The sequence below is a fragment of the Acinonyx jubatus genome, chromosome A3, assembly GCF_027475565.1.
Source record: "Acinonyx jubatus isolate Ajub_Pintada_27869175 chromosome A3, VMU_Ajub_asm_v1.0, whole genome shotgun sequence".
In the NCBI taxonomy this organism is placed as follows: Eukaryota; Metazoa; Chordata; class Mammalia; order Carnivora; family Felidae; genus Acinonyx; species Acinonyx jubatus.
The window spans coordinates 72,037,785-72,064,463 of NC_069388.1; the positions used below are offsets into that span (position 1 = coordinate 72,037,785).

The following is a 26,679-nucleotide window of genomic DNA, read 5'->3' on the forward strand; positions in this document are numbered from 1 at the left end:
AACATTAAAACAAATTTTTTTTAATTTAAAAAAATGTTAATATCCTGTGAGGTAGTGATTTTTTTTTTCAGTATTAGTATATGTGCTGCTATGAAGAGAACACAGCCCATATTTTCATATCTTGGAATTTATCTCAAGGAAATTATTAGGAGTGTGAACCAGGATAGGTTCATTGCTGAATAACTTACCAACAGCAAATAAAACCAGACTAAAGAAGGCCTGAAGCCACCAAAGCCACCAGGTGGTTAAATACAATATGGTAGATCCATAGGAAGAAATACTGTACAATCATTATAAGTCATGGTTTAGATGATTATTTAATGTTATTAGGAAATATTCAAGATTTATTTACAGTCTACTAGGTGAGGTAATTTTTTTTTTATTTTTTTCTTTTTACTTTAGAAGTAAAGTATATTTTTGTATAGGAAATAAATTGGAAAGATACCAAAAAATGTTAAGCAGTTAACACTGGCTACGGAGTTTATGATTAAATTGTCTCTTTATTTTTAAAATTATTTTACAATAACATATATTTTTTCCAAAATCAGAAAAAAGTAATGAAAAAAAACAGAAGAAAAAAAGATAAGCGTATAGGTTCTATTCTTCAAAGGTATCAAGTGTCCTACCAATAATTCCCTTTATAATTTTTATTAATCAAAGATATATATCCATCAACATGAATTTCTAAAATGTCTGACAAATGGCAAAGGCACTGAATTGTTTTTTTACCCACAAGCAAAGAATTATGTGAGTTCATGATGAGACTGGTTTTCATCAGGTGATGGTGGCTTTAAGGAAGTCTAGGACTCTGATCACAGGGCCATCATCCAGTCTGCATATTCTACAGTGAGGAAGCCAAGACCTAGGCGGTTATTTGACTTGGAATCCTCTTTGTATATCCTGCTTGTCTCTGGGAAAGCTGTTCAATCTCCCTGAGGCTGAATTTCTCTCCCAAAAAACACCCCCATGAAACCAGGGGGTTGTGGATCACTACTTTATGAGTGTGTTAAGAGTTACATTACACAGTGTGTGAAACCAGTAGGGGCACAATGTTAATTTCTTTTCCCATCTTCTGGGATCACAAAAATGGTGGTACAGATAAGATTTAAACTCAGTCTCTGGCTCCCTGTGTAGAGGTCTTTCCATTGGAAATTATTTCTTCAATAATCTATTTTGGCCTGATTTTCCCCCAAAAAACAAAATATTAAAAAAATAGATTAGCTGCTTAACTGATGGAATTCTCCAGCTTCTTCCCTGTTTGTTTTCATCCTTGGTTAACTCTTCTAATCAGTTAATTCCAAAAACAAAGACATATAAAACCCAGGAGCTTCATTTGAAAACGCTAAGAGCTGTTTATCCCATTAAATTTGTTAATTATGGGGGCACCTGGGTGGCTCAGTCGGTTGAGTGTCTGACTTCGGCTCAGGTCATGATCTCACGGTTTGTAATTTCTAGCCCCACGTTGGGATCTGTGCTGACAGCTCAGAGCCTGGAGCCTGTTTCTGATTCTGTCTCACTCTCTCTGCCCCTCCCCCACTTGCACTCTGTCTCTCAAAAAATAAACATTTAGAAAAATAAATTGTTAATTATGTTTTAGCAGACAGGCACTTTTTTTTCTCAGCAAAATTAAATATTTTTACCTCAAATGGAATAATCTCCCAATGCCCATCTACCCATCTTTATTAATTTTGTTTAGAAAGAAATCCACAACAGGGGCACCTGAGTGACTCAGTCGATTAAGCATCTGACTTCGGCTCTGGTCATGATCTCGCAGTTTGTGAGTTCAAGCCCCACATCAGGCTCTGCACTGACAGCTCTGAGCTTGGAATCTGCTTCAGATTCTGTGTGTCCATCTCTCTGCTCCTCCCTGCCTTGTGCACAAGTGCTTGAGCTCTCCCTTTCTCAAAAATAAGTAAAAACTTAAAAAAATATTTTAAAAAGAAAGAAATCCATAACAAATTTTAGCAGGTTTCCAACAAATATTTTCACTATTATTTTCTACAAGCAATTCCAGGATCCCCACCCTCCGCCCCCACCTCCCCCGCCCTGCAAAAACCTACCTAACAGCAAATGAATGATTCCAGTCACAAGCTGAATGCAAAATCTTTGATGTACTCCAAGAAAATATTTTTATGTGACATTTTTGTAGCTAGGGTGAAATCCTTTGTGTTTTTGCAAATCCCCAGTGTTGGCAGACAGGCAAATAACAATTATCTGAAATGAAAGCTTGAAAACAGTAGCAGTTGATCATTGTCATGCTTGGTTGGTTTTATAGCAAATGAGCCTACCAGGTTTGTGGATATTGTTGATCCTTCTCTAGTCTCTAGTCACAGACAGAAGGGACTTTGGAGATTACCTAGGGCCAAATGAACTCCAAGGTATCTGCCAGTTCTAACAAAATTTGCATTACAATCTGGGAATGGAGACTGGGAAAGATAAACTACATCTGTTCCTTTGATGTGGATTTGCTGGTATGTTGCTATCCAAAATTGTCACTGTTTTCCAAACAGGAAGCGCTTTTCAGGAACCGAGAATTCAGAGATTTGCCATTTCTACAAAAACTCTCATACCTATCCTGGTGTTACATCTATATGTGCTTTTTTAGAGAGTCATTTGATTATTTGGAATGTTTCATGTTGGCCTTGTTCCGTCTGACTGGGTGATTTCATTAGAAACCTTTGTGTCTGAGAATAATGGTCTCTCTATGCTTTGTGGTTTTTCATTAGAATATTTCAGTAACTCAGATCAGAGGTGCACATTCTAGAGTTAGAGAAATAATAACTGCAAAGTAATTACCCTTCTTTAGGAATAATGATTTTAAAATTATTGTCCTTTTAATCTTCGTATATGGTGAGAAAAGGAAACATCTGCCTTTGGGTTTTGGCATGTTTATACTACCAGTAGGTGTTTACATTTAATAGTTTGTTCAGGTTCAAAATTATTTTATTTTTTTTTTAAGTTTATTTATTTTTGAGAGAGAGAGCGATTACAAGCAGGGGAGGGGCAGAGAGGGGGACAGGTCAGAGGATTCAAAGTGGGCTCTGTGCTGACAGAAGATAGCCCGATGCTGGGCTCAAACTCAAGAACCGCAAGATCATGACCTGAGCCAAAGTCCGACGCCCAACCGACTGAGCTTCTCAGGCACCCTGTTCAGGTTCAAAGCTAATACTTAAATGTTTTCCCAAAGCTAATACATACTCCTCTTTTCCCCAAATCTTTTTGTTCTTTCCGTATTATACTTGAGTACCTTTTCATAGAAATAGTAAATACCCAAGAAACAAATCACTGGAGCTGACAGAAGAGAGAAGAATTGCTCCTTAATGAGAGAAGAATTCTATATTGTCTCAAGTGGTTGCACACCTGCCTCTCATCCTCCATAAGGGCCGTCACCTCCATAGCTGCCAGAGTCCTGCACCTCCAAGGTAGTACAATCAGCCCAGAACTCCTTCCCTCAATACTTAACTAAGAGGGCCACCATTTTTCCTCTCCTAAGGCACAAAATATTTGCGTTGTCACTGATTTTTCCTCACACATTTGTCTGTCACCTGGACTTGCCTGATCCTCCCCTCCTAATCCCAGATGTACCTTGTTTCTCACCACTGATCCAAATCCTAGCTTTGCTCATTCCAGTTAATTCAACATGGTTCTCTCTGAATTTTCTTGGCACTTGTATGTAGTCTAAATATGCTGCTTTGAAATTATTTCTGGTTTTATACGTATCTTCATTAGATTCAAAGTTCTCAAGGCAGGGGTGCCCAGGTGGCTCAGTTGGTTAAGCGTCTGACTCTTGGTTTCAGCTCAGGTCATGATTTCACAGTTTGTAAGTTTGAGCCTGGAGTTGGGGTTTGCACTGACAATGCAGAGCCTGCTTGGGATTCACTCTCTGCTCTCCTTTTGTCCCTTTCCTGCTCTCTCTCTCGTTCTCTCAAAATAAATAAACTTTTAAAAATGATTGAAATTTCTCAAAGCAAAGATCAAGACCTCAGTATTTTCTCATGTATAACCCCCATTGAATCCTTACCTTCAACAAACCACTTAGGCCCCCTTTCCCTCACTTCCAGGTGGGGATGATAAGAATAGCTGTTTTAGCCTGTTCTCAAGAGTATTATGAAGATCAAATAAATGTAAAGAGCCTTTATAAATGTTGAAGGGCTATATACTTAGCAGTAAAGTTATACCAGTTCATACATTTTAAAAACTAAGGGGGCGCCTGGGTGGTGCAGTCGGTTAAGCGTCCGACTTCAGCCAGGTCACGATCTCGCGATCCGTGAGTTCGAGCCCCGCGTCGGGCTCTGGGCTGATGGCTCAGAGCCTGGAGCCTGTTTCCGGTTCTGTGTCTCCCTCTCTCTCTGCCCCTCCCCCGTTCATGCTCTGTCTCTCCCTGTCCCAAAAATAAATAAACGTTGAAAAAAAAAATAAAAAAAAAACAAAAAACTATGGCAAAAAAAAATACTTAATTTCTGTATACCCACAGAAGTCTACTTGTTGCTTTCTATAAAGTGGCTCAAGCTTTATGCTTAAGGTCTTTCACATGATAAATTATTCAGTGAAAATTGAAAAGCTTAGTTATTTGGCTATATGGAAAGATAACTCATATTTAGGAAGCTTTTGAGTAAGATTTCTACAGTGAAGATATATAACATTTCAAGTTAGAAACACATGATATCCAAATACATACATACACACACATGCACGCACACCAAAAAAACATCTGGAAGATACATCCACGTGTTAACAGGAGGCTGTAGATACTTCATTTTTCCTCTTTATACTTTTCTTTATTTCTAAACTCCTCTACAATGAACCTATACTGCTTTTGTAATTTGACCAAAAGTTAAAGACATGATGATTCACTCACTTTATTCCAACTCTGAGAACATTGAGCTTTTGTGTTTAATCACCGTTAAACAATTAGCAAAGTTTGGAAATTTTGGAGCTTGGAAAGTTTTAATAACACTGCTGAAAGTGTTTATTATGCTGCTAGTAGTTGGCTAAAAGGTTTTGTGATTCCATTGGTTGCCGCAGAACAAGTTAAATTACGTGTGCCTAGTTCAGCTATAGCAAATTATATGAAACGTACTCAAATGTAAGCAAATACCAATGATGTGATGCATCAGGATGAATACGTTATTTTTGGATCTATGTATTTTAATCACTTTCCAGTTTTGGACGCTCTGTGGAAATGCCCTGACTGCAAAAAGAGGGATATTTGGCAAAACAGGGGATCTTCAGACCATCCTTTGCCTTGCATGTGCCAAAGATGACATCACCTATTCTGGTGCTTTAAATGGCGACATCTATGTCTGGAAAGGGCTCAATTTAGTCCGCACCATTCAAGGAGCACACAGTGTGAGTATGTCCATGTGGAAATTTGGTGATTATTAAATAAGTTGATATCACAAATAAGTGTGTTTTCCTGTTGTATTAAAATCAGCAGAACTCTGCTGAAAACTACCTAAACATTCATCAAAGATTTCCCCAATTATAGCTATTCTTGTTCACCTTAAAAGAAATAGTTCAAAAGCTCAATAATTTAATTAACCTTCACCTCAATCATTGATTGGTTGATTAGTGTTATTCATCCACATCTAGAAGAACATGACTGTTTCATCATCAGTTTTATCTTATAGATCAGTACTTCTCAAATTTTAATGTACCTGTGAATTTCCTAGGGATCTTGTTAAAAATGCACATTCCAATTCAGTAAGTCTGAGATGATGCCTTTGCTGCTGGCCTGTGGCCCATATGTAGACAACTCTTGTTTTTACATTTGTTAGTAAGGGTAGACTTTCTGCACTCTGAGTAAGTAACCTCTAAATCCAAATCACAAGTTCTTAAAATGCAAACAGAAACCATTGACACACTTCTTTTTTGATGATCTGCTCTGTAAGAACATGGGCAAACTTTACTTCTGACCATTCTGCTCTCTTTTGACACCTATGATAATGGTTACACTGCTGTATCTATAGATGATAAAATGGAAATGCCCAGAAGAATGGGGAGATGTGAAAGCTAAAGCCTATTATAGTAAATGGAAATTTGGTAAACAATTTTTAGAAACTCACCATACCTGTAGCTTAGGTCCTGACTCCAAATTGGTCCCCATTACTCTTAAATAAAGAAAAGTTTAAGCACGTCTTAGCAAAAGAGCTGTAAAATTTTAGATCTTTCATTGGCTTGTATGTTGAACCAATTTTCTTGGCTTCACTAATTATGAAACCGATCTGGAAACCATTCAGAGGTCAGCATTTGTCCCCATGCATAAAAGCAGCTGCCTTAGTAACCTCATTTCTCTTCACACTGGATCTTAGGTCAACAGTATATTCTTACAGCACTTCTCAATAGACCAGGTAAAATATTTTCCTGTGGAGAAGCATCTTTAAGTTACGGGACTATTTCAGGTGTGGGGAAAAAAAGCATCTTCATATAATGCTTAACAAATTAACACAAATGTAATTTGTTTTCAATTAGGCTCAGGTGTTGCCTTCTTGAACTCATTGAGATGCATTTCAGGCCCCTGTGTACCAGTAAAAGTGTTTCTGTTACTAGCTCAAATATCTTTGCCTGATTATTTTGAGAAGTGATTTATATGAAACACCTCTATTGTTGTCTTTTCTTTATAAGGATCAGTTGTCACCTAAAGGAGTTTGATCTTCATATCTACTTTAACCAAGGAATTAGTGAATAATATTTTTTTCAAATTGCCATCAGTTTAGTAATGGTAAAGGAGCATTTGAACTGATTTGCTTTGGTGGTAGTCATGATTAATTTTTACTTTAGCCAAAATGAAGGATATTATAAATGGCTACTTGCTCTATTGTCAGGATTGCAATAGAGAACAAGGTTTTTTGTTTGTTTGTTTGTTTACATGTATTTATTTTTGAGAGACAGAGTGAGACAAAGTGAGAGCAAGGGAGGGGCAGAGAGAGAGGGAGACACAGGATCAGAAGCAGGCTCCAGGCTCTGAGCTGTCAGCACAGAGCCCGACGCGGGGCTCGGACCCACAGACTGTGAGATCATGACCTGAGCTGAAGTCGGACGCTCAACCGACTGAGCCATCCAGGTGCCCCGAGAACAAGGGTTTTTAAAAACATTTTTGTTTTTGCTTTTTTTTTAATCATGAAGCTCCAACTATAATGACTATTTAGAATCCTTCAAGTATTGAGTATAATCTGCCTTACTCAACAGGCTGGAATCTTTAGCATGTATGCTTGTGAAGAAGGCTTTGCCACTGGTGGACGAGATGGGTGTATTCGATTATGGGATACTGATTTCAAACCAATAACCAAAATTGATCTCAGGGAGACAGAACAAGGATATAAAGGTAATGTATGTGGTAATAATTACCCATAACTCTAAAAGTGTTAAATAACAATGTGAAGTTCTGTATTTGTATTTGTTTCTGTACCCATCTTATTCCAGAAAGGATTTAAGGCAGTTTACATAAGTGGATTGCATACACGATCAAAAGTGTGTTAAAAACAAATGGATACCCCTTCTTCCTCATTTGCATGAAGGTATCTGTGTGTACTAGCAATGGTCCTGCTACAAAGATCAATAACATAATGAGAAAACCACCGAGTGGTATCTTGGGAAATGAAACTTTGAATTATAAAACTGGGAAATTCTGGACAAGTTGGTGACCCTAAATGAGACTGCACCCAGCCTCTGAAAATAAGTAAATAAATAATTGCTAGGTAAAACAAGACCAAAAAATTAGCTTTAAAGTAGTAGCTATCATAGTAGTAGAAGTTAACTTGGGATCAGGGCTGGGGACATGGATTCAAATCCAAGTTTTGCCTATGATAGATTTGAGTCAAATGTTTAAAAATCTCTGGGTCTCAGTTTCCTCCTCTCTGAGGATAATACTAGCAATAGCCACGTAGAGTTGTGTGAGGATTAAAAACATGTACAGAGTGCTTAGACTAAGTCATGGTATAATCAGCCCTCAATAAATATTAGCTATTATTACAATATACTGAGTATGTGTACCAGGCAATACAAAAGAGTTTATATACATTTAAATACATTAAATGTATATAGGTACAAAGCAATACAATACAAAGCAATACAATACAAAGCAATACAATACAAAGCAGTTTATATACATCTATTTAAATTCTCATCATATTATAATCTCATCCTTACAGACAAAGAATTGGGGTTTAAGAGAATTTAAAGTGGAAATGTAAACAGAAAAGATAAGATGCAGTCCTAGGCGATGTTGGTACACTAAGTACGTGGAGGGGGGGCTCTACTATTTGCTGCAGAGGGGCCCCAGACGCTGCTTTTGGCTCCTCCAGCCATCACTGAGGGAGGGGGTGCTCAGTACCGTGACTTATGCTGTCCACAAGATGAAAACTGACTCACTGCTCAGGTGAAGGTGAATTTCTCCCAGTGCTGAAATGAGAGAGAAATTTCCCAAGGATCTTCCTAGAGAGTGTTCTGTGACAGGAGACCCAAGTCCTCGAAAGGCCTGAAGTGAGCCATTACTCATCAGGTTCTTTTCCACGAAGCCCCTTGATGCAGGCTGACAGCAGTGTGGCCACAGAGGTTTCTTCAAAGGCCAAGTGGTCTGGTGGTGCTCAGAGCTCTCTGCTGACCTGAGGTAGATTCCAGAGGACTGAGAGAAGAATACTACCTATTCTTTAGGCCATCCTCCTTGAATAATATTGTTGTCAACCAAACCTTTCTTAAAAATTATGCAGTACAGAAGTGAGCTGGATATTGTACTTCCTATATGTACTCAGAGTCCAGTTTCCTAAAATATCTTTTAAATACAAAAAGCTAATCTGGAGATTGGATTGTTATTTTCTTATGGAAGCTCGGGATCATGTTTGGATGCATTTCTGAATACCAGGTACAGGGGTCACCATACCAAGTTGTAAAATGTAGTGTCCACTTCATTGCATTGACAAGGAGACAGTTGAGGCCCTTTAGTTCTCTGCCATAGTGCATGAGCCAGTATAACTTTCTTCAGAAAAATACTTAAAACAGATATGAGCAAGCAAGCATCCATAAGAGCAATGTAAAAAATATTGGTAAAGCAGCCAAAAACGTTTGACTTTGAATCATGAAACTTCTTGGTATATATTTCAAGGTAAATGGAGAGAAAATCATGTACTTAGACAAGAGATGAGTTAATTTACTAGGTGGGATTATTGACCATAAACTGGCTAGATGTTGGGGAGCATAAACCAGCAATGATGATTCCTTTTTGGCACTTTATCCAGCTCATCCAGAAACTATATCACAAAATTAAAAGATAGATTTTAAAGTGGATATCATAGCAGAAGCCATACTTACCGTGTTGTACTTTTCTACCTGATACTGAGTCCCTGACTTAAGGGTCTCAAAGGAGAGTTCACAAGCCAGTGCACAATGTGCATCCAGGTAAGTGGGGTTTATATTGATTGCATGGCCAACTCCTGTCCCTGGAGTCAGAGGGAGATGGTCAGGAACAGCCTGCATTTTTTTCACTCTCAACAGATTCCTACATACATGTCCTTGCCAAGGTCAAAGCAGATAGAGGTGGTGCATGGTAGACAGGAAGTGTGCCTGTACATCATAAATGTGGCCTGTGGTGCCTGGGCTTACAGTTTATCAGGAGACAGACTGGCATGCATGCATTTGTAGATGGATGACCAGTGAGACAAGATCCCTATTTCCATGGGAGTAATGGACTGTGATTTCAAAGGATCTTAAAGATCATGCTGCAGTTTGAACCCAAGGGAGCCTTGAGAAGTTGTGCCATTCCTCAAATGGCAGCCACTTTCCTGCCACCTTCTTGATTTTTACAATCACTGCTTACTACCAATACTCTTATTTTCTCAATATTTTACTTTAAATTTATTTTATTTTATTTATTTACTTATTTTAATGTTTATTTAGTTTTGAGAGAGAGAGAGAGAGACAGAGAGGGGCAGAGAGAGAGGGAGACAGAAAATCAGAAGCAGCCTTCAGGCTCTGAGCTGTCAGCACAGAGCCCTACGTGAGGCTTGAACTCGCGAGCCATGAGATCATGACCTGAGCTGAAGTTGGACTCTTAACTGACTGAGCCACCCAGGCACCCCCAAATTGATTTTAATACATCTCTTTTTTTTACTTCTCCTTACTATAAACAGTAAGACATTTTTTTTTAAAATATGCATCCTTTATAAAGCCTTCACTACTTTTTTAAACGTTTTATTTATTTTTGAGACAGTATAAGTGGGGGAAGGGCAGAGAGAGGGGAACTGAAGATCTGAAGCAGGCTCTGTGCTGACACCAGCAAGCCCAATGTGGGGCTTGAACTCATAAGCCCTGAGATCATGACCTGAGCCGAAGTTGAGCACTCAATGAACTGAACCACCCAGGGGCCCCACCTGTCACACTTTGACAATATTGTAACAGAAATCCACTATGTACTGCCCAACTTGAAAAGATTTTTGAGTCCTCTCTATCTTTTTTGGTGAGTGGGGAGGTGAGACTGACTAAAAGTTAATAAATATTGTTGCTCTTTTCAAGGAACCAGCTCCTGGTTTCTTGATCTGTTCTATTGGTTTTTTAGTCTGTTTCATTTATTTCTGGTTTAGTCTTTATTATTTTCTTCCTTCTACTGGTTTGGAGTTTTGTTTGTTGTTCTTTTTCTAGCTCCTTTAAGTGAAAGGTTAGGTTGTTTATTGAGATTGTTTTTTTTGTTTTTTTGGGGTTTTTTTGCTTTTTGGGTAGACCTGGAATGCTATAAACTTCTTTCTTAGAATAGCTTTTGCTGCATCCCAAAGATTTTGGACCTATATGTTTTCATTTTCATTCATTTCCATGTCATTTTGATTTTCTCTTTGATTTCTTGGTTCACCCATTCATTGTTTACTAGCATGTTATTTGACCTCCCTGTATTTGTGTTCTTTCTAGATTTTTTTCTTGTGGTTTATTTCTAGTTTCATAGAGTTGTGGTCAGAAAAGATGCATACTATGACTTTGTTGTTTTTTAATTTGTTGAGAGTTGTTTTGTGGCCTAATATGTGATCTATTCTGGAGAATGTTCCATGTGCACTTCAAGAGAATGTGTATTCTGTTTTAAGTTGGAATGTTCTGAATATTATCTGTTAGGTCTATCTTGCCCAATGTGTCATTCAAAGCCACTGTTTCCTTGTTGATTCTCTGTTTGAATGATCTGTCCATTGATGTAAGTGGTATGTTAAAGTCCCCTACTGTAACTGTATTACTATTGATTATTTCTTTTTTGTTTATTATTAGCTGCTGTATGTATTTGGGTGCTTCTATGTTGGGTGCATAAATATTTACAATTGTTATGTTTTCTTTTGGGATTGTGCCCTTAATGACTATATAGTGTGGTCTTTGTCTCTTATTATGGTCTTTGTTTTAAAAAAATTTTTTTAATGTTCATTTTTATTTTTGAGAGAGAGAGCATGAGCAGAGAAGAGGCAGAGAGAGAGGGAGACACAGAATTTGAAGCAGGCTCCAGGCTCCAAGCTGTCAGCACAGAGCCTGACACAGGGCTCGAACCCATGAACCATGAAGTCATGACCTGAGCCAAAGTCAGATGATTAACTGACTGAGCCACCCAGGCACCCCTTATAGTCTTTGTTTTAAAGTCTATTTTGTCCAATGTAAGTTTTGCTACCCCAGCTTTCTTTTTACTCCCATTTGTATGATAAATGCTTTTCTGTCCCTTCCCTTTCAATCTGCATGTTGCTTTTAGTTTGAAACAAGTCTTTTATAGGCAGTATATAGATAGGTCTTGTTTTTTATCCATTCCATTTATGTTCAAAGTAATTACTGATACGTATGTACATAATGCCATTTTATTGCTTATTTTATGGTGGTTTTAGTAATTCTTCTCTGTTCCTTTCTTCTCTTGTTCTTTTGTCTCAGTTTGTTGGCTTTCTTTACTGATATACTTGGATTCCTTTCTCTTTGTTTTTTGCATATCTATTAGTGGTTTTTTATTTGTGGTTACATAGCATCTTGTACGTAGAGCATCTTGTGCATTGATTTGTGGTTACATAGCATCTTGTACACAGCATCTTGTGCATAGAGCAATCTATATTAAGTTGGTAGTTACTGAAATTTGAATCCATTATTTACTCCTGTCCTCTCCTCAGGTTTTAGGTGTATTGTTTCATGCTTTATATCCTTTTATTTTGTGACTCTCTTGACTGAATTTTTATAGATATACTTAATTTTACTCCTTTTGTGTTTCCTACTCTTTGCACTACTGCTTATGGTCTTTCCAATCAGTCCCTTTTAACATTTCCTGTAGCACTGGTTTAGTGGTTGTAATTTCTTTTAACCTTCTCCTTCATTTAAAAAAATTAATGTTTTTTTTTAATTTTTTTTTTAACATTTATTTATTTTTGAGACCGAGACAGAGCATGAATGGGGGAGGGTCACAGAAAGAGGGAGACACAGAATCTGAAACAGGCTCCAGGCTCCGAGCTGTCAGCACAGAGCCCGACGCGGGGCTCGAACCCATGGACCGTGAGATCATGACCTGAGCCGAAGTCAGACGCTTAACCGACCAAGCCACCCAGGCGCCCCAATGTTTATTTATTTTTGAGAGAGAGAGAGAGACAATGTGAACAGGTGAGGGGCAGAGAGAGAGGGAGACACAGAATCAGAAACAGTCTTCAGATTCTGAGCTGTCAGCCCAGAGACTGACGTGGGGCTTGAACTCAGGAAATGCAAGTCATGACCTGAGCTGTAGTCAAATGCTTGACAAATTGAGTGGCCCAGGCACCCCAACTCTCTCCATTTTGAATGATAGCTTTGCTGGATAGGATATTTTTGGCTTTAGGTGTCTTGTTTTGTTTTGTTGTTTGTTTTTCAGCACTTTGATTATATCATGCCACTCTCTTCTGGTCTGCAAAGTTTCTCCTGAAAAATTAGCTTATAGTCTTATGGAGTTTCCCTTGTATGTAACTTTTACTTTCTCTTTCTGCTTTCTTTTTTTATTTTAGAGAGAGAGAGTGCAAGCAGTGGAGGGGGAAGAGGAGGGGAGAGGGAGAGAGAGAGATTGAGAGATCTAGAGATCTTAAGCAGGCTGCATACTCAGCACAGAGCCCAACACAGGGCTTAATCCCATAACCCTGGGATGATGGCCTGAGCCAAAATCAACCAACTGAGCCACCCAGGCACCCTTCTCTTTCTGCTTTTAAAACTCTCTCTTTATGACTGCCTTTCACCATTTTAATTACAGTGTGTGTTGGTGTGGACCTCCTTGGTGTGTGTGATTTTGTCAGGGCCTCTCTGTGCCTCCTGGATCTGGATTTCTGTTTCTTTCTCCAAATTGAGGGTGGTTTCACCTATTATTCCTTCAAATAAATTTTCTGTCCCCTTTTCTCTCTCTTCTCTGTCTGGGATACCTATAATGCAAATGCTATTATGCTTGATGGTGTCACTGAGTTCCCTAACACTATTTTCATTTTTTATTATTTCTTTCTTTCTCCCATTCAGCTTGCTTGCTTGCTTGCTTTCCATTACTTTGTCCTCCAGATTACTGATCTATTCTTCTGCCTCCTCTAGTCTGCTATTTATTTTTTCTAGTGTATTTTTAATTTAGTTATTGAGTTCTTCACCTCTGATTGGTTCTTTTTTTGTTTTTGTCTCTTTAAGGGTCTCACTGAGGTCCTCCATTCTTTTCTCAAGTCCAGTGAGTATCTTTGTGACATTTACTTTAAATTCTATATCAGGCATATTACTTATCTCCATTTCATTTAGCTCTTTTGCTGTGATTTTGTTCTGTTCTTTCATTTGGCACTTCTCTGTGTCCTCATTTTGTCTAACTCTCTTTATCTGTTTCTCTGTGTTAGGCAAACCAGCTATTTCTCCTGTCCTTGAAAGTGGTGGCCTTATGTAGAAGAGGTCCTTAGTACCCTGAAGTTTAATGTCCCCTATTTTCCAGACCCTGGCACTTCAAGGGTGTCTCCCATGTTGTTGCATGTGCCCTGCTGTTGGGGCTGAGCCACTTTTGCTTTCATTTTTGTCATCTGCATTAGGTCTCTTTGCCTGTTATAAGCAGTGTTTGTCCCATATGTTGTTAGTGGTCCTGTCTGGATCCTTCTCGGGCTTGAGTTCAGTCAGACCAGGCATTTACCAGAGATACGGTAGCAGTGAACTGCAGAAGAACATGGGGGTGGAGTGCGTGGTGTTAGCAAGGTCTGCTTGGGTCTACTGTGGAAGGGAACCTGGAGCTGAGGCCTTTCTGGAGGGGTAATATCCACAAGGGAACACAAGGGTAGGATGCAGTATTAAGCAAGGTAGGTAGAAATGTTCGTGCTGTTCTGGTTCCTGCAGGTGTCCATGTGTCTGGTTTGGGGATGGATGTAGGAAATAGTGCCTGTGTTCCTGGAGAAGTCGCCCAATGATCCTTGCCCCTCCTGCATGCTCTGAGATTAGTAAGCAAATTTCCTTCCTGTATACCACTGGCATTCTTCAAACTGCTCCTTTCATGCTATATCTCCACAGGGCTGTTTGTTGTGCTCTTTAAGGGTGGGGACTCAGTTTCCTCTCATCCTCCTGGCTCTCCCAGAGCCAAGCCTGCTGATTTTTAAAGTTCCAGGTTTTAGGCCCTACTGATTGTAAGAACTCACAAAATTTGGCCCCTCTGGTTTTTGAAGCCAAATGTTATGGTGATTGATCTTCTCTCCGTGGGTTCCCTGGTGTCAGAGTCCATTTTTCTGTTTTCTGTTCCTGCAGTATCCCTTCCTCCCATGGACAGTCTTGTGGGTCCATTTAGCTCCCAACCACATCTCTGCTCCTCCTATCCTCTTTGATGTGATCTCTTCTGTATATTTAGCTGAGGAAAGTTTGTTCTGCCAATCTCTGGGTCCTTTTCTGGGTTCCTTACACTGATGTAGGTATTATCTAGTTATATCTGTGGGTTGAAGTGAGCTTAGGATCTTCCCACTCCACCATCTTCCCCAGAAGTCTTCCACTTTAACCATTTCTAAGTGGATATAATCAGTGGCATCATTTAAGTCCATTCACACTATAGTACAACCATCATGACCATCATCACCAGAACATTTTTCATCTTCTTAAACTGAAATTTCATACCCATTGAACAGTAACTCTCTTTTCCCCTCTTCTCTTGGCCCCTGGCAGCCACCGTTCTACTTTGCATTTCTATGAATTTGCCTGTTTTAATTACCTCATATAAATGAAGTCATACAGGATTTTCTCTTTTTTGACTGACTTCTCTTAGCATGTCTTCTCTTAGCAACATGTCTTCACATGTTGTAGCATGTGCCAGAATTTCCTAAGGCTGAATAATACTCTGTTGTATATACTACATTTTGTTTATTCATTCATCTGTGAAGGATACTTGCTTCCACCTTTTGGCTATTGTAAATAATGCAGCAATGAACATGGATGCATAAATATTTCTTTGAGACCTTACATTCAGTTCCTTTGAATATGTAGATAGATAGATCTAGATAGAAGTAGAATTATTGAATCGTATGGTATTTCTGTTTTTAATTTTTTTGAGAAACTGCCATACTGTTTTCCATAGCAGCTGCACTATTTTACATTCCCACTAACATGGCACAGAATTCCAATTTCTCTACATCCTTGCCAAATATTATTTTTTTTTACTAGCAGCCATTCTAATATGTATGAAGTGTTATGTCATCATGGGTTTGATATGCATTTCCCAATGATTAATGATGTTGAGCATTTTTTGATAAGCCTGTTGGCCCTTTATATGTCTTCATTGGAAATTTCTGTTCAAGTCTTTTACCCATGTTAGAATCAGGTTGTTTAGTGTTTTGTTGTCATATCTTAAGAGTTCTTTATATATTCTAGATATTATCTCTTTATCAGATACATGGTTTGCAAATATTTTTTCCCATGCCATAAATTGCCTTTTCACTATGTTGATTATGTTCTGTGATGCACAAAAGTTTTTTTTTTTATTTTGATGCCCAATTTTTTTTTGTTACCTATGCTTTTGGTATCATATCCAAACAGTCATTGCCAAAGATACTGTATCATGAAGATCCCCCCCCCCATATTTTCTCACAATATTTTATGGTTTTACCTTTTATGTTTAGATCTCTGATCCATTTTGAATTAATTTTTTTTTTTTTTTTTGGAAAGAGAGAGAGGGAGTGAGTGAGGAGCAGAGACAGGGAGAAAAAGAATCTCACAAGGGGCAGAGAGAGAGAGAGAGAGAGGGAGGGAGAAAGAAAGGAAGAGAGAGATGCAGGGTTCACTGTACGTGGGGCTCATGCTTACCTGAAGCAGTGCTTGTGCTCACCCGAACCAGGCAGGGCTCAAGCTCACCAGGGGTGGGGCTGGAACTTACTAACTGTGAGATCATGACCTGAACTAAAGTCAGATGCTTAACTGGCTGAGCCACCCAGGTGCCCCTTGAGTTAATTTTTGTATATGGTGTAGGGCAAGGGTCTAACTTCATTCTTTTTTTCTCCAAAAAAATTTTAATAACTAATTTAGCAGTGAAACTTGACCTGAACTTAAATGAGGCTCTTTGTCTTCATATGTGTGAATATTCTTACACATCACTACAGAAATATTTGATTTCAAGGTGCTGCCCCAGACCCCATTGGATGTATTAAATGAGTCCAAAACCCAAAATTTTCTGAATTCCACAATTCCAAGTGCAACCTGCCCCAAGGAATCTCAGATATATGGGATAGTGGAACCTCTAAATGTTTTTCAGTGAAAAATTCTGGAATTTGCAAGCTGGTAGAGACACTGGATTTTGGAGTATAGAGCTCTCACCTTATGGATGAATACAGTGAGGTCAGAGTCCTTGGCATTCAGCTAATTGTAGGATTCAGGCTCTAACTCCTATCTCACTTTAAACTTAACAATGCATTTTGAGTTTGATCATTTTTAAAACAAATTTATGATCTGCATAAATAATGAAGCTTAAATGACTTACAGCGATAACAAAAAAGCCAAAAATAACTCTTAAGGCAACCAAAATGAATTACATCAATGGTAATAAAATACTTGGATATAGTGGTTGTAAATGATTATGTCTAAAGAAATAGGGTAATTATTCACACAGTATAGGATGTATTATATATTTACTCATTGAATAAACATTTATTAAGCATTTACTAAGTGTCAGATACATGCCTAGCAACTGGATGAGCTCATCTAAAAAGCATGTTTCAGGCATTTTACTTAGGAATTTTTTGTGTATTTATTTTAACTTCAAACACATATTTGTTGAATCATAGCTCTCTCTAATAAACTATATAAACTTCAAATCCAGAGATGTCTTGTATTAGGTTAGGCAGCATTACCTCAGCATTAAGCAAGAGTAGGAGGCTCATGTCCCCTTACAAGATAACCCTTCATAGACTTTTCATCACATCTGCTGCCCCTTTGGTGGCCCGAACCACTGTCTTTAACATAGATTTCTGCAGTTGCTTTATATTTATACCTTGTGTCCCTGCTTCTCAGAATAGCAGCTAGAGAGATTGTTCAAAATTTATGTGAGCCAGGGGCACCTGGGTGGCTCAGTTGGTTAAGCATCTGACTTCAGCTCAGGTGATGATCTCATCATGGTTCATGGGTTTGAGCCCTGTGTTAGGCTCCACACTGACAGGGCAGAGCCTGCTTGGGATTCTCTCTGTCTTCCTTTCTCTCTGCCCCTCCCTGACTTGGACTTTCTCTCTGTCTCAAAATGAATCAATAAACTTAAAAAAATCTTACATGAGCCAAATCATATTATTCTCCTCGAAAAAGCGTCAAAGTCCTCCAGATGGCCTACGAACTCCTCCCCTTCATGCCTTCCTCCTTCCATTCTGCCCTCTGCCCTGGCTGCCACTGTCTCCTGTGACCTCTGAGCTCCCAGGCTGTTCTCTCTGCCTGCAACACTGTCCCCAGGGGTCTGCGTGACTTCTGCCCTCCTCTTTAGGACTTAGCTCAGATGAACCTGTCCTAATGTCTTATTTAAAATTGAAATCCCCTCAGCCTCTACTCCCCCAGGCACTCCCCATTTCCTTCTGCCAGATGTCCTTCTCACCTTGTAACAAACAATATAATTTGCCTTTTATTATGTTTACTGCTCTTGTCTGTTTCCACAAGAGCAGGAAATTTTGTTCACTGATGCTTCCTAAGGGCTTAAAACAGTGCCTGGCACCTGCACGTGCCCTGGAAATAGCTGCCAATGAGGGAATGAAAGGTGCGTTATGTGAGTGACTGGGGTGCAGAGCCTTGGGAAGGAGCACAAGTGACAAGGACACAGAGGGGGACACAGAGCTTGGTTCCTTTCTTTGGTCAGCCTGCTGTATTCAAGCTTAAGCCCTTAAACACCACTGGTCGGAGGTCAGAGAAAGGTTTAGGGAGGCACATATCATGCCCATCACCTCAGATAGGTCACCCTGTTCTGGAGCACAGAGGGAAGGGTGGAGGACAGGATTGAAAGTGGCAGTCCAGGTTATTCTTCCCCACTAATCTTAATGCCCTTTGGCTTCCTCAAAGTACACTGAGGATCATAGAGTGAAGTGGTTCTCAGTCATGGCTGATTCTGTCTGCTAGAGGACAGTTGGCATTGCTTGGAGATGTTTTTGGCTGTCAGAACTGTGGAGTGCTACTGGCATATCTGAGTAGAGACCAGGGATACTGCCGAACATCTTACAGTGACACCTTGCAATGATCACCATCACGAGGAAGAACTATCCAGCACTCAATGTTAAACAGTGCTGTGGCTGAGCAGACCTGGTATAGAATATTCAAGAGACCAACTCTCAAATCTGTGAGTACCCTGGTTTACAGCAGAAACAGAGAAAGCACCTTCTTTTGTTCTGGTGGTTCCTTGGCTGGCTTTCTTACCTCCCTCTGTCACCTCTCCCCCTGTCTGCCCACCATTGTCCTTGGGGCCAGGCCACCTGCTTCCCTGTTGTTCTGCTCAAGAACTGGAGGTACTACAGGAGACCAAGCATGAGCAGAAGGTGGGATGGTGAAATAGGCCGCCAGGGGACATGTGCGGTGTTGTTTGTTCAGACTCGAGGTGGAATGTGCTGTCACACGAGCAGAAGCTGACTGGTTTGTTCTGATAGTAATTCCCCTGTGAACACTCTTCTTGAACGTGTCTTAGATAAAAACGAGCCTGGGAGTTCCTTTGCTGTGTGGGTTTGGTCATGTGTTTCTGCCTTCAGAGGTCCTGTTAGGCTGTGTGGATTCTTCAGAGTTCCTATGGCCACAGGATCTGGAATCTTGTGAACTGAATTTTGCAATAGCCAAGGATTTGGTAAAGAGTAACTTTCATTATGAAGTCTGTTGGAATTCTCAGGCAGAGAGCCCTTAGAGACATGAGCAGCCGGCCATGAGTCCTTCCTGCTGCAGGAAGCCTGCAGACTAATTTAGGACTAGCCCCTGCCCAGCCTGTGGCAAGGCCCGACAACTCATGCAGCAGCTCCCAGTGTCCATCGAGGCCTTTGTGCTAAGTGTTCTGCAGGATCCCATTTTACATTTTTTCAAAATGTTTATTTTTGAAGGAGAGAGAGACAGAGTGTGAGGAGGTGAGGGGCAGACAGAAAGGGAGACACAGAATCCGAAGCAGGGTCTAGGCTTTGAGCTGTCAGCACAGAGCCCGACATGGGGCTCAAACTCATGGACCACAAGATCATGACCTGAGCCAAAGTTGGTGCCCAACCGACGGAGCCACCCAGACGCCCCTGCAGGATCCCATTTAACCCTTAACCAGGGGTCTCCAGGCATGGCAGCTCCCAGGGCATGAGATCTGTGTGATCACAGGGCCCCCTTCTCAGAAGGGCTCAGCACTTGGTTGAGTGCTTTTCTGTGGCCATCTTTGAAATTCTTAATGATTTTTTTTTAACAAGGGGTCCCATGTTTGCATTTTGTGTTGACCTCTGAAAATCATAATGCCAGGCCTGTCACTTAGTCGTCTGTGCTCACAAATCCCTGGAAGATGCACACCTTCCCTCCCCCTTGTTTCCTCCAGGTTACCAAACTCTGCCTTCAGCATTATTCTTAGGACATCAGGAGTCCCCGGCCTGCTCCAGACCCCTTTGGTGGCCTCAGCCACTTTATCCTAAGATGAATCAAGGGGCATCAGAGGTCCTTGCTGTCATGTCCCCATCCTCCCCCTACATTCCCTCCAACTGAGTGAATTCTCTCTTGTGTTTTTTTTTTTATTACCTTTTACCTCTTTACTGAGAGTGCTCCTTAGTAATCCATCTTTAATAAGGTTAGGTTTGTAGGTGCAAGCCATCACCATATCTTGTTTCATTATTGGTACCATGTCCTGGAAGCATATCCACGGAGAAAGGCATCATCTTTGTGGGGAAGAGTGTTTGCTCCAGACTTGGTCTGCCCTAATCCTCATTTTTATTCTCTGTCGCATGATCACTCTGGGACTTTGGGCTATTAATATATATGGTCATTGCTGTAATTTCATCATTTATTCAACAGGTATTTACCGTCCCCATTTAGGTCCTGGTGCTGTCCATGGGGCCTCCTCCCAAGTCATGAACATTCCCAGCATATATGTGCGATTCTGGGCACAGGCCTGGGTAATGCCAGTGAGGATCATGCCTGCCCATTTACACAGCTGGCTTGTTTGACTCAGAATTGACTTCTCATCATTGCACTTTCTTTTGCCTTCTGGTCATCAGACTTGGACTCTCTAATCCGCTAGGGCAGAGTTTTCCAACCTGTACCTGAAAAACCATTGCATTAGAATCAGCTGGTGATGTAGCTGGAAATCTGAATTTTCAACAATGGAACTAAATCTGATAACACACGCTGGCTTGGCAACCACTTGGTAGTGGCTCTCAACAAGCAGTCCTCTGCCCTGGGGTGCTAAAAATACCTATGCCTAGCCCCACTCCCGGCCAACCAAGAGGAATTTCTTGTTGGGGTTTAGGCATCCATACTTTTAAAAAACACTTTTTACGTAGCCTGCTTGGGATTCTCTCTCTCTCTCTCTCTCTCTCTCTCTCTCTCTCTCTGCCCCTCCTCTGCTCGCATGCTCTGTCTCAACATAAAAATAAATAAAACATTTTTTAAAAATGCTTTTCTTGTAGATTATGATGCACAATGAGGACCGAGCAACTGCTCTTGTCCCTTTGCTGTATAGCAGACCTACGAGCCCTGGATTTAAGAACACAAATATCCCCCCACTCCCCCATCCACACACACACACCGTCTTCCCTTCTTGGACCAAATAATTGGGGGAAAAGACCATTTTATTCCCCAAATAGTTTGTTCTGTCTTTGTGTGTTGGACCATAGCCTTTCCTTCCACCAGTCTGTGGTGCTAGCACATCAAAACAACAACAGCACCTAAGATATAACACAAGGAAGTAACTGCAACTTCTTTGTAGCTCCTGGTGTTAAATCTTCCTGGAGCTGGACTCGGACTGCACATACAGTAAGGTGCATTCCACTGAGACTGACAAAAACTTGCTGGTTCAGGTAACAACTCAGATTTATTAATTTCTTAAGTGCCAAACACTAGGTGAAGTGTTTAAATATATGATTGCATGGATTCCTCATAAGAGTGCTGCAAAGTATGAGTGCTGATATTCTCTCCACTTCACAGACAGGGACACTGAAGATTTGAAAGATTAAACAGCTTGCCATGGTCACAGCTGGGAGGGGTTGGGGCTGGCATATAAATCAGCCCAGATACTCAACCACTTGGTGAACTGATGGAAAATAAGCAGTGTCCTCTAGGTGTGTATGGATATTCATGTAGTACTCATGGACTAGATCTACCCCTGCCCTGGTTTCAGGACATGCGCCAAAAGGATTAGAAGGATGCTGTTTACCACTCATTCTCTGCTCTGAGTATGAAACTGTGCGAAGGGTTGGTGAGATTTTGGTCTTTGTTGTAGATTTTTGTTTAGGTGGGTGGTTGCTCTTTACTGCCATCTGCTGGCTATCTGGACCAAGCACAGGCCAGAGCCCCACATTTCTCGTAGAGGAGTGCCCAAGAAGGCAACCTCACCTATTCAAAATGCCTTCAGCCCATACTGTCAAAAGTCTCTGAAACATGCACTTGTCCAGAAGAAAAGAGAACTGTGATTTTAAATACTTAGGATGGTTTTTCCTGGAGCTGTCTTTATTATTAGTGGATTTCTATCCGTATTTAAAATAATAGCTTATGTTTTTCTGACTCCCATAGCAGAAGACAAAAAGCGAAAATAGCTTAGTCATTTCTCAATGTAACAGCAATCTTGGCCAGTCTGGCTAGGAAACCACGATTACATTACTGTTCTCTGCATTTGTGTCAGAGAAGGTAAAACCGAGTCTTAGTAGACAACAGAAGAACAATACTGTCAGAATCCTGTCAGGGATCTGCCACAACACCAGGGACTCTCCAGAATGTACCCAGAAGAGACTTCGCTGTTCTCTTCACAAGTCTTGCATGCAGAACAGCAATTAAGTTCAGAAATGATGAAAATAGGATATTATTAGCAAACTTGAATACAGTTCTATGCCTGCTGAGGTGTTTTCAGGAAGTGATTCCTATTTTAAACAGTTACCTTGGATGTCAGAGTGGTCCAGTATCCTATCCATCTTTTTAGGTAGACTCCTGGGATTGACCTATCTGATGTGGCAAAACATAATTTATCTGTTGGAAGAACTAAGTATTTATGGAGAGACTGAGTTGGTCTCTGAGAGAAAATGTTCACATCTCATTAAGTTTATATTGTAAACAATGAAAATGTAACAACTCCTTTCCTCCTTCTTTCTCCTCCCTCTGCCCATATTTAGTCAGAAATTATCCATATCAACTTTATTCTATTGCTTTTGCCTTCTGTAAAGCCTCTCCCATATGTTGATTAGTTGAGTGGAATCTTTTTTATCAAATGAAATCTGCTATGAAACAAATTGTGAGGTGCTGAGGGAAAACAGAGGTGGGATCCTCAAACTCTGACTCTTGGTCTCTTGATTTCCCACCCTCTCCTTGCCAAACCCTGTAGGCCCTATGGAGGAATCCAAGAACCCTCTGGACACAGTCTGAGAACACAGTGGGCGCTGTATAACTTGACAGGCTCATCAGTCTTCACTGAGTTGGAAAGTTTTTCTTTGTTCCTAAACCTCTTTTTAAAAGACAAAGCAAACATTGTAAAAATGTTAACATATGTCACTTCCAGGTAGCAGATTGTTTTTTATAATCTTTAACCTTTCTGAATCTGTTCCCCAAAATCAGTAGGTAAAAGAATAGTCGGGGTGGTGGGGAGAAACAACTGTTTGTATACTGGACCAAATAAAATGCCAGAATTTCGAGCCATTTAGCCTCATGGAAGAGGACGTGCTGTTGGAGGCCATGGGGAGAACTGGCATACTCATGCTTACGGGACAGCCACAGGTGCCAGGCCTGCTCAGAAAGGGGGAGTCTTGAAGACAGTGGAATTAGGAGGGGATTGGGGTTTGGCTCTTTCAATAACAGTTAAACACACTGCTGAGACCTGTGCGTATATCTGTACGTGTCCATCATTTTTGTTGAGATGTAATTGATATGACATCATCTCAGGTGTACATAATGATTCAATATGTGTATATATTGCAAAATGATCACTGCAGTAAGTGTAGTTAATGTCTGTTACCACACAGTTACAATTTTTTTCTTTTACTGAGAACTTTTAAGATCTACTCTCTGATCAAGTTACAGATATACAACACAGTGTTGTGAGCCTATAGTCATCATGTTGTTTGTTACATTCCCAGGACTTAACTTATTTTAGAACTCTATGTTTGTATATTTTGACTACCTCTTGCCTACCTCGCATCCCCACCCCACACCTGAACAACCACCAATCTGTTCCCTGTATCAGTGAATTCGGGTTTGCTTGTTTGTTTTTTAGATTCCACATAAAAGTGAGTTCATATAATATTTGTATTTCTCTGACTTATTTCACTTAGCATAATGCCCTCAATTGGTGTCTCCTTTTTTATGGCCGAATAATATTCCTGTGTGTGTGTGTATGCATGTATGCCACATTTTCTTTATTCCTTTATCCACCGATAAACCCTTAACCCGAACATGGAAGCAGCCTATTGTAAATAATGCTACAGTGAACATGGAGTTTCATTTTCCTTTTGAATTAGTGTTCTTGTTTCCTTTGGGTAAATATCTGTCTGTGGAATTGCTTGATCATGTGTTAGTTGTATTTTTAATTTTTGAGAAACCTCCATGTCGCTTACTACAGTGGCTGCGCCAGTTTACCTTTCCGCCAGCGGTGTACAAGGGTTCCCTTTTCTCCACATCCTCACCAACACATGTTATTTCTTGTCTCTTTAAATGATAGCCATTGTGCAGTGGTATCTCATTGTGGTTTTGATTTGCATTTCCCTGATGATGGGTGATATCCAGCACTTTTTCATGCATCTGTTGGTTATCTGTAGGTCTTCTTTGGAGAAATGTCTATTCACATTCTCTGCCCATTTTTAAATTGGATTCTTTATTTTATTTTTTTGCTTGAGCTGCATGAGTTATTTATGTATTTTGGATATTCACATCTTATCAGATATTTGATATGCCAATACTTTCTTCAGTAGGTTACCTTTTCATTTTGCTTTTGCTTTCGTTTGCTGTGCAGGAGCTTCTTAGTTTGAAGTAGTCTCAGTTGTTTATTTTTGCTTTTGTTGCCTTTACTTTTGGTGTGAGGCAAAAAAATCATTGCCAAGAGTGACTTCAGAAAGCCTATGTTTCCTTCTAGGAGTTTTATGGTTTCAGCTCTTATGCTCTTTTTTGTTTTTAAATGTTTATTTATTTGTTTTGAAAGAGAGTGTGTGTGTGAGTGTGAGTAGGGAAGGGAGAGAGAGAGAGAGGGAGAGAGAGTCCCAAGCAGGCCCCATACTCAACATACCACAATCACCATGAGATCACAACCTGAGCTGCATTCAAGAGTCTGATGCTTAGCCAACTGAGCCACCCAGCTCATATATTCTTGAATCCATAAGGAGTTAACTTCTATGTACGGTGTAAGATAGTGGTCCAGTTACATTCTTCTGTGTGTGGCTGTCCAGTCTTCCCAACACTCACTATTGAAAAGACTGTCCCTTTCCCACTGTCCCTTGATTCCTTTGTCATAAATCAATTGACCATATATCTATGGTCTCAATTCTGGAGTCTCTATATATCTGGAGTCTCAATTCTGTTCCACTGATCTGTGTATCTCTGTTTATACCAATATCATACTGTTTGGGTTACTGTAGCTTTGTGATAGAATTTGAATTCAGGAAGCATGTTGCCTCCAGCTTTGTTCTTAAGATTGTTTTGTCTATTCAGGGTCTTTCGTGGTTCCATACAACAAATTTTAGGGTTGTTTATTCTACAAAAAATGCCATTAGAATTTTGATAGGGATTGCATTGAAACTGCAAAGTGCTTTGTGTCGTATGAGCATTCTACTTATTTTAACAATCTTAATTTTTTTCAGTTCATAAGCATGGAATATCTTTCCATGGATTTGTGTCATCATCAGTTTTTTTCATCAATGTCTTATAGTTTTTAGTGTACAGGTCTTTTACCTCCTTAGTTAAATTTATTCCTAAGTATTTATTCTTTTTGATGCAATTATAGGTGGGTTTGTTTACTTAGTTTCTCTTGCTGATAGGTCATTTTTAGCATACACAAATGCAGCTGATTGGGGGTATTGATTTTGTATCCTGCAACTTCATTGAATTTGTGATTAGTTCTAAATTTTTTGTGATCCTCTAGTGTTTTCTATATATCAAATCATGTTATCTGCAAATAGTGACAGTTTCACTTCTTCCTTAACAATTTAGGTGCCTTTTACTTCTTTTTTTTGCCAAGTTTCCCTGAGTAGGACTTTCAAATACTACACTGAATAAGTGACAAGAGTAGGCATCCTTATCTTGTTCCTCATCTTAGAAAAAAGCTTTTAGCTTTTCCCCATTGAGTATAATGTTAGCTGTATACTTGTCATATGTAGCCTTCGTTATGTTGAGTTACATTCCCTCTTTGTGTGCTTTGTTGAGAGTTTTTATCATAAATGAATAATGAGTTTTGTCAGATGCGTTTTCTGTATCTATTGAGATGATCATATGACTTATATCCTTCACTTTGTTAATGTGGTGTACCATATTGATTGGTACATAGATGTCGTACATCCTTGCATCCCTGGAATAAATCCCTCTTGACCATGGTGTAAGAATCTTTTATGGTATTGTTGAATTTGATTTGCAAAAATTTTTTCATGACTTTTAAATCTATGCTTATCAGGCAAGTGGCCTATAATTTTTTTTAATGTATATAATTTACTGTCAGATTGGCTTACATACAACACCCAGTGCTCATCCCAGCAAGTGCCCTCCTTAGTGCCCATCAGCCAGTTTCCCTCTGCCCCACCCCCTCATCCACCTTAGTTTGTTCTCTCTATTTATTTATTTTAATTAATTTTTAAAATTTACATCCAAGTTAGTTAGCATATAGTGCAACAATGATTTCAGGAGTAGATTCCTTAATGCCCCTTACCCATTTAGCCCGTCCCCATTCCCACAACCCCTCCAGTAACCCTCTATTCTCCATATTTAAGAGTCTCATGTTTTGTCTCCCTCCCTGTTTTTATATTATTTTTGCTTCCCTTCCCTTATGTTCATCTGTTGTGTATCTTAAAGTTCTCATATCAGTGAAGTCATATGATATTTGTCTTTCTCTAATTTCGCTTAGCATAATACCCTCTAGTTCCATCCACATAG

At 39.8% G+C, this 26,679-nt stretch overlaps 1 protein-coding gene across 7 annotated transcripts in view; it reads left to right on the plus strand.

Moving 5' to 3' along the window:
- EML6 (EMAP like 6) overlaps positions 1–26,679 on the plus strand; it is a 271,245-nt gene that overhangs the window by 121,296 nt on the left and 123,270 nt on the right. For all 7 annotated transcript variants that reach the window (XR_008289307.1, XR_008289308.1, XR_008289309.1 and 4 more), the window contains exons 6-7: positions 5,164–5,349; positions 7,189–7,324. Coding sequence is in view for 4 of the 7 variants with exons in the window: in XM_027072439.2 (XP_026928240.1) it covers positions 5,164–5,349; positions 7,189–7,324 (322 nt within the window). In the remaining 3 variants the exon portion in view is untranslated. The remainder of the gene's footprint in view (positions 1–5,163; positions 5,350–7,188; positions 7,325–26,679) is intronic.